Source organism: Tachyglossus aculeatus, chromosome X1 (assembly GCF_015852505.1).
Source record: "Tachyglossus aculeatus isolate mTacAcu1 chromosome X1, mTacAcu1.pri, whole genome shotgun sequence".
Taxonomy (NCBI): Eukaryota; Metazoa; Chordata; class Mammalia; order Monotremata; family Tachyglossidae; genus Tachyglossus; species Tachyglossus aculeatus.
The window spans coordinates 88,544,567-88,550,804 of record NC_052101.1 but is presented as its reverse complement, the minus strand read 5'-3'; the positions used below and the strand labels follow the sequence as shown (position 1 = coordinate 88,550,804).

The 6,238-nt window shown below is 45.7% G+C and overlaps 1 protein-coding gene across 2 annotated transcripts in view; it reads left to right on the top strand.

The window, feature by feature from the left end:
* Positions 1-1,039: 1,039 nt before the first annotated feature.
* The window catches only part of RBM5 (RNA binding motif protein 5), a 40,708-nt gene continuing 35,509 nt past the window's right edge, over positions 1,040-6,238 (top strand). Inside the window, exons 1-2 of one of the 2 annotated variants that reach the window (XM_038739919.1) lie at positions 1,040-1,127; positions 2,650-2,716. In XM_038739919.1, the coding sequence (XP_038595847.1) occupies positions 2,700-2,716 (17 nt within the window). In that variant the 5' untranslated portion in view covers positions 1,040-1,127; positions 2,650-2,699. The remainder of the gene's footprint in view (positions 1,128-2,649; positions 2,717-6,238) is intronic. The other variant, XM_038739920.1, reaches the window with a different exon arrangement.

Below are 6,238 nucleotides of genomic sequence, written 5' to 3'. Positions count from 1 at the left end.
GTCTCCTCCAAGAGGTCTTCCCTCTTCTCCCACTCCCTCTGTCACCTTTAGTCCGTTTATTCATCACTTCTCCCAGCCCCACAGCACTTATGTATCTGTTAATTTATTTATTTATATTATTGTCTGTCTCGCCTCTCTAGACTGTACGCTCGTTGTGGGCATGTTTAGTGTTATACTCTCCCAATCGCTTAGTACGGTGCTCTGCACACAGTAAGCGCTCAATAAATATGATTGATTGAATGACTCTGACCCCACCATTTCCAAGTGCTTAGTACAGTGCTCTCCACATGGTAAGTGCTCAATAAATACGATTGAATGAATGATCCCCTCCCTCCAATCAGCCCTTCCCGGTTCTCCCTTTTCCAGCACCCTACCTTAGAGAAGTTTAAGGGTTATAGGTGAGGTTGTCAACAACGACTGCTTGAATCAGTGGTTCCGTGATTAAATTGCTGAATCATATGTAGTCCTTGGGTTCTTGAAAGCGAAGAGGCGAATGTGTGACATAAACTCAAGATGAGAAGCAGCATGGTTTAGTGGAAAGAGCACGGGCTTGGGAGTCAGAGGCAGTGGGTTCTAATCCCTGCTCTGCCACATGCCTGCTGTGTGACCTTGGGCAGGTCACTTAACTTCTCTGGGCCTGTTACCTCATCTGTAAAATGGGGAGTAAGTTCGTGAGCCGCACGTGGGACAACCTGATTACCTTGTGTCTATCCCAGTGCTTGGAAGTGCACACAGTAAGCGCGTATATCCCAGTGCTTAGAACAGTGCACACAGTAAGCGCTCACCAAATACCATCATTATCACTATTATTATTAAGATAGTCGGGAAAGGGAGAACCCGGGTTAAGAACAACCCCACGGGATTGGAAAGCGAGTGTGACCGAGCAGTAGCTAGCAAGGTGGGGGCAGCCCAGCAGGGAAGAGAACGGGGTAACCGAAACCACAATCCCTCCCCGCCCCCCCTCCGAGCCGTTGGCCCGTCGCGCATGCGCGCCGAGTGGAACCTTCCAGCAGGCGGGGACCCGCCGAATGGCGGGGCACTGTGGGTAGGAGACGGGCGGTGGAAACGCCATTTTGTGGGGCGCCCAAGTCATCGGCGGTGTGACGCGTCTGTCGGCACGGTTGGAGGTGAGTGCGGCGGGCTGAGGCCACCCCCCGCTGTGCAGAGGGTTTTCCACTGCGGTGAACCACTCTTGGGCGGGCACCAGCCCCTACCCCATCCTCCCTCCCAAAGCCCCCATTTAAGCAGGAAGGGGCCTCGGGAAGCGGAACGCGGCTCCTCGCCTCGGCGGAGGGAATGGACTGCCACAAAGAGCCGCCTGGAGCAGCTCCCCCAAACATACCCTTCTTTCCCTTCTCCCCCCCAGGCCCAGCGGAACTGCCCCTCTCGGCCCTCCGAGGGGAGGTACTATGCCGGGAGACCCCCTTCCCAGGAGAGTGAACGGCCCTGGGCATTTCCTTCCCCATTCTTTAGTCTCTCCCCAAGTTTATACATGCTCGTGAGTCCGAAGGGAATCTCCAGGAAGAAGTGCTAAATTCCCTCGGCTGCCGGCCGTTAAAGTCAACTCGTCACCCCCATTTTCTCTCCCTCCCCCCTTCTTTTTCGGAGGGAAGGCGTGAGGTGGGCCTCTCTTTAAGAGGTCAGGCGGCCATTCTGCAGCCCTCCTTTGTCTCTGCCCTGAATCCTATTCTCCATTTCATCAAGGTTATTGAATCAAATTTGCCCTGCCTGCATCCTTGTTTGGCGTTGTCTCATTCTCATCGAGCAGGTCGGCGACCTGTGAAGGGATTAGCTTCCTTGGCGTGAAAGACAGACCGTAGAAGCCATCTTCTAGCTTTAGGAGTCCCTGGGAGGTGCAGTTACGTGCTGGCATCTTCCTGTTCGAAAAATGCGAAACAAGTGATAAGTTGCTGCAAGTGACAAGTTTCTGGGGGAAATCACACCCAGAAAATATTCCCGAGTATTATACTAGCTTTTTTTTCTTCGAAGCTAAGTGCTTTCTCCATACCCATTCCAGGTTTTTTTTTTCAGATGTGAGATATCACTAATCCGTTTAAAAATAAAAACCTTAGCCAGTATTTCAAAATTGGCAGTCGGGTGTATACATCAATTCCTAGGCTTGCACACGGCAAGAATTCAGCATCCATATTTTTCGAGAGTGGTTTTCTTCAGAAAATGATGCGAAAGTTTTTAGAGGAATTCTTAAATTTACGTCACAGGCCAAACCTCAAGATGCATGTAGTTTTCAAGCAGCCATTTTGCTATTATTCAGAGCCTAAGTGGAGCAGACTTGTGACTTGTATCGATTCCTCTGGTGCTGTCAAGAAAGCCTTTTTAAATTGTATCAGAATATCCAAATTTCTAGTTTGAAACATGCAGATTTCCTTTTTTTGGTATCAGAACTAAGGAGATCCTTTTGGCCTAACTTGGTACATGATCTCTTATGTTTTTGGATTTGGTTTTGTTATGCAACATTGTCATCTTTTTCCCTATCAATGTGAGCATAAATGGTTGAGTTGGGAGGGATGGATCCTTTTGCCCTGATCCATTTGCAGGCTTGTTGATGAAGATGGTATTTAAGACTGAACACTGATCCCCTTAACATCCATGCTGATAAATATGCACCAACCGGTTTCTTTTATCCTCCAGATTGAAAAGTTGAATTTGTTGGAGCCGTGTACAAGATTTAAAACAATACCATGGGTTCTGACAAGCGGTAGGTAGTCATCGGACTAATCTCAGCATTTTTGCTGGTTGCATGCATGTGTTCCACAAAGCTGAAGCATAAACATTCTTTAAAATCACATGTTTTTTTTTTTTTAATGAAACTCTGGCACCTGGAATAGATACCACCTAATTATTTTTGAAAAAACAACTTTTTCCAAGATGGGCAAGTCTCCAGACATAACCAGTGTTGTTCTACCCTGGTTAACACACTAAATGTCCCCTGTAAAGAGGGCCTAACAAAGTATCTTACATTGTTTCCTGGAAAGCTTATGCATTCGTTCCCAAAGATTCCCCCTCAATTGACCTAAGCAGTGTAAATATATTTTACAAAGTAATGAATATTGTTAAAGGTATTAATTTGTGATTAAATATTAATCAGTAGTCAATATACCAATAAGTTAATGAATTTAAGCAGCGAAATGTTAACATAGGTACACAAACTGTCACCTGACATTTTTGCACATGTTAATTTGATACTCATTTGAATCCAAAAACTTGGGCACAGCAAATTTACCTGCCAGAGAAAGTGCTTTCAGTCTTTGTAACTCCCGTGACTGCTCAAAAAGCCTCTGAATTTTGTGCAGCGCGTGCGCACACTCTTTCTTTCTCTCTCCCTCCCTCCCTTCTCCCCCTCCCTCTTTCCCTCCCTCATTGCTTTCCAGCAGACTATTATTTGTTACATTATTTGAGGTTTGCTTCAGTTCTAAGATGGTGAGATTGCATACATGATATTCCTGTAGAGAGCACCTTTTGCACACACTGTCCACAAAGATAGAAAATTCTGAAATCGTATCTGCAGGAAGCTGTCCCTCAACTAATATTGCATCTCTTCTATAATATTTCTCCAACTGCCACCTCAGTACTTCCAGTAAATACTTTAGTATTCGTTTCCCCTCCTGCAGTGCTTATGTACTTTTTTTTATACTCTATTACCTCTCCCTGGTTAGATCGTACCGTCCCTATGGGCAGCAATCAAGTCTACTAATTCTACTATACCCAGCCAAGCACTTAGGTGTTCAGTAAATACAACTGATTGAGAGGTAAGTAATAAATACAGAAAGTTCTCAAATAACACAAATGGTTCCTGGAATCTGCAAACATCTTATTTTCCCACAGGAGTGTTGCAGATGGAGGGCTTTTTTGGTTCTTGTTAAAGTCCTTACTGCTGGGGTAGATATAAGCTAATCATTTTGAATACAGCATGTCCCACATGGGACTCAGGGTCTCAATCTCCATTTTATAGGTGAGGTAACAGGCACAGAGAAGTGCCCAAGGATTAGAACCCAGGTCCTGTAAGATTGGTTCCTGAATGCAGGCTGGATACTATTTTTACTCGTTACCTACAATTGCGTACTCAATCAAGGATGAATACTGCAGCTACATAAATGTATTCATGTTGTAAATAGAAATCATAAAAATCACAGGAAATAAATAGTACGATACTTTACAGTGTGCAGTGTGCTGACATACAAATGACCTGATAAACCTGAGCACATTTTGAAACAAATGCAGCTTCAGGGAGTGGCCAATAATTTCCTGTTGATGAACTCTCTGTTGTAGTTTCTGAAAGTCACCCAGCTTCCCAGGGTTTGTCTTCATCTCTAAGGCAAGTTGACAGGGAATAGGTGAAGGGGTGAAACTCCTATCTTGCGTTATTTTCTTTGTGCTATCCATTCCGACCCAGGCCAGTGGAAACAAGGAGAAAGTGGGGGGAAAGTCCAGAAAAGGGCTGACAAGCCAAATGTGGAGAAGTTTGGAGAGAAAGGGGCATTAACATCACTGGAGCTGGCAGGGTGACACCTTGGCATCACTACAAACAAGCAGGTTGTAGTCTGGGGATGGGGTTCCCCAACCCTGGGCTGCAGCAGTCTGCAGGGGCCAGAGGGGACCCTGACATTTTCCTGCTGCAACAGTTACTGCACTTAGACTGTAGCAACCTTCAGAGGCGGAAGCCTGACAGCCTGTCCGTGGGGTCCTTGGGTCATGGAGGGGGTCAGCAGTGAAGTTGCATGCTGGGGAAGCTGAGTAGAAAGGTGGGGTGAGGTTAAAGGCCTAGTGACACTCAAAAACCTAAGATGGATAAATTCAGTGCTGTCCTGGGGTAACTGATGACTGTAAGTAGAAGACTTGAATTGGTGTTGGTGCTGCTGTTTGTATGGGGCCCATGCACGCTAAACTCCGAGCGTACGCACGCTGCTCACAGTATATGCATGGCAAAACCTGGAGTGCCATGGTGGCATTAAAATGCATTAGTGCTACCGAAGAAAGAGCGAAAGAGATTATAGTAGAGGACTGCTGCACAATATAAATTGTGGCCTTTTGCTAGAAAGTTAAAGGGAAGAGGGAAATGATTATGGTAAAGGAGATGTGATAGTCCTCCAGTAGAGTTTAGAGGGGAAGTTTAGTAACCTTAGGAATAGCAACATGTTGCTGTTTCCTTTGTCACAAAATGCTGCTAAGAAGAAATGGTTATGAGCCATTTTGAAATTAACCAAAAAATTTAGATAGGATTTGAGGGGAAATATGTGGGTTAAAACCTACAGCAGCTTGTATTGATATGTGTAACCTAGGTGTTTGCTTATCCACCCACTGAACCACACTGCATTATGGGCAGGACTACCCCACACCCTCTCACCTTACCCATTCTTCCATCTGAATGTTGGATCTACTCATGGAGATACTTAAGTTTCTGAGATTTGGTGGTACAAACTGATTGACGGGAGCAGATAGCAAAAGGGAAGTTTAAAGAAAAAAAAGTCAGGGAGAGGGAGTGAGGAAGGAGCAGAGCCTAGTGGCTAGAACATGGGCCTGGGAGTCAGAAGGACCTGGGTTCTAATCCTGGCTCCGCCTCATAATAATGGTATTCGTTAAGCGCTTACTGTGCCACACAAGTGCTGAGGTAGATACAGGATAATCAGGTCCCACATAGGGTTTAAGGAGGGAGAGCAGGTATTAATTGAATCCCCATTTTGCAGATGAGGGAGCTGGGGCACGGAGAAGTTAAATGACTTGCCCAAGGTCACATAGGCAAGTGGCGGAGATGGAGTTAGAACCCAGGTCCGCTGGGTCCAAGGCCCGTGCTGTATCCACTAGGCCACGCTGCTTCTCTGCTGGTCACTTGTCTGCTGTGTAACCTTGAACAAGTCACTTAACTTCTCTGGGCCTCAGTTACCTGATTTGCAGTAGTTTGGATGTAAGTGCTCAGTAAATACAATTGATTTGTAAAATGGGGTTTAAGACTGAGCCCCATGTGGGTCATGGACTGTCCAATCTGATTAGCTTGTACCTACCCCAGCACTTAGTACAGTGCATGGCATGTAGGACTTAACATCTACCATAAAAAAAAACCACCTTTTGGCAATCCTGTGAGTAGCATCAATAAAGATAGTGGTTTCTAGAGAAGTAGGAAGTAGGAGCTTGGGGAGTCGAGGGGAGAAGAATTAGTGATGTAACTTTATTATAATCTCCCCCCCACCTTATAAAGCAAAGGGTTAAGGCGAGGGGTTTAATA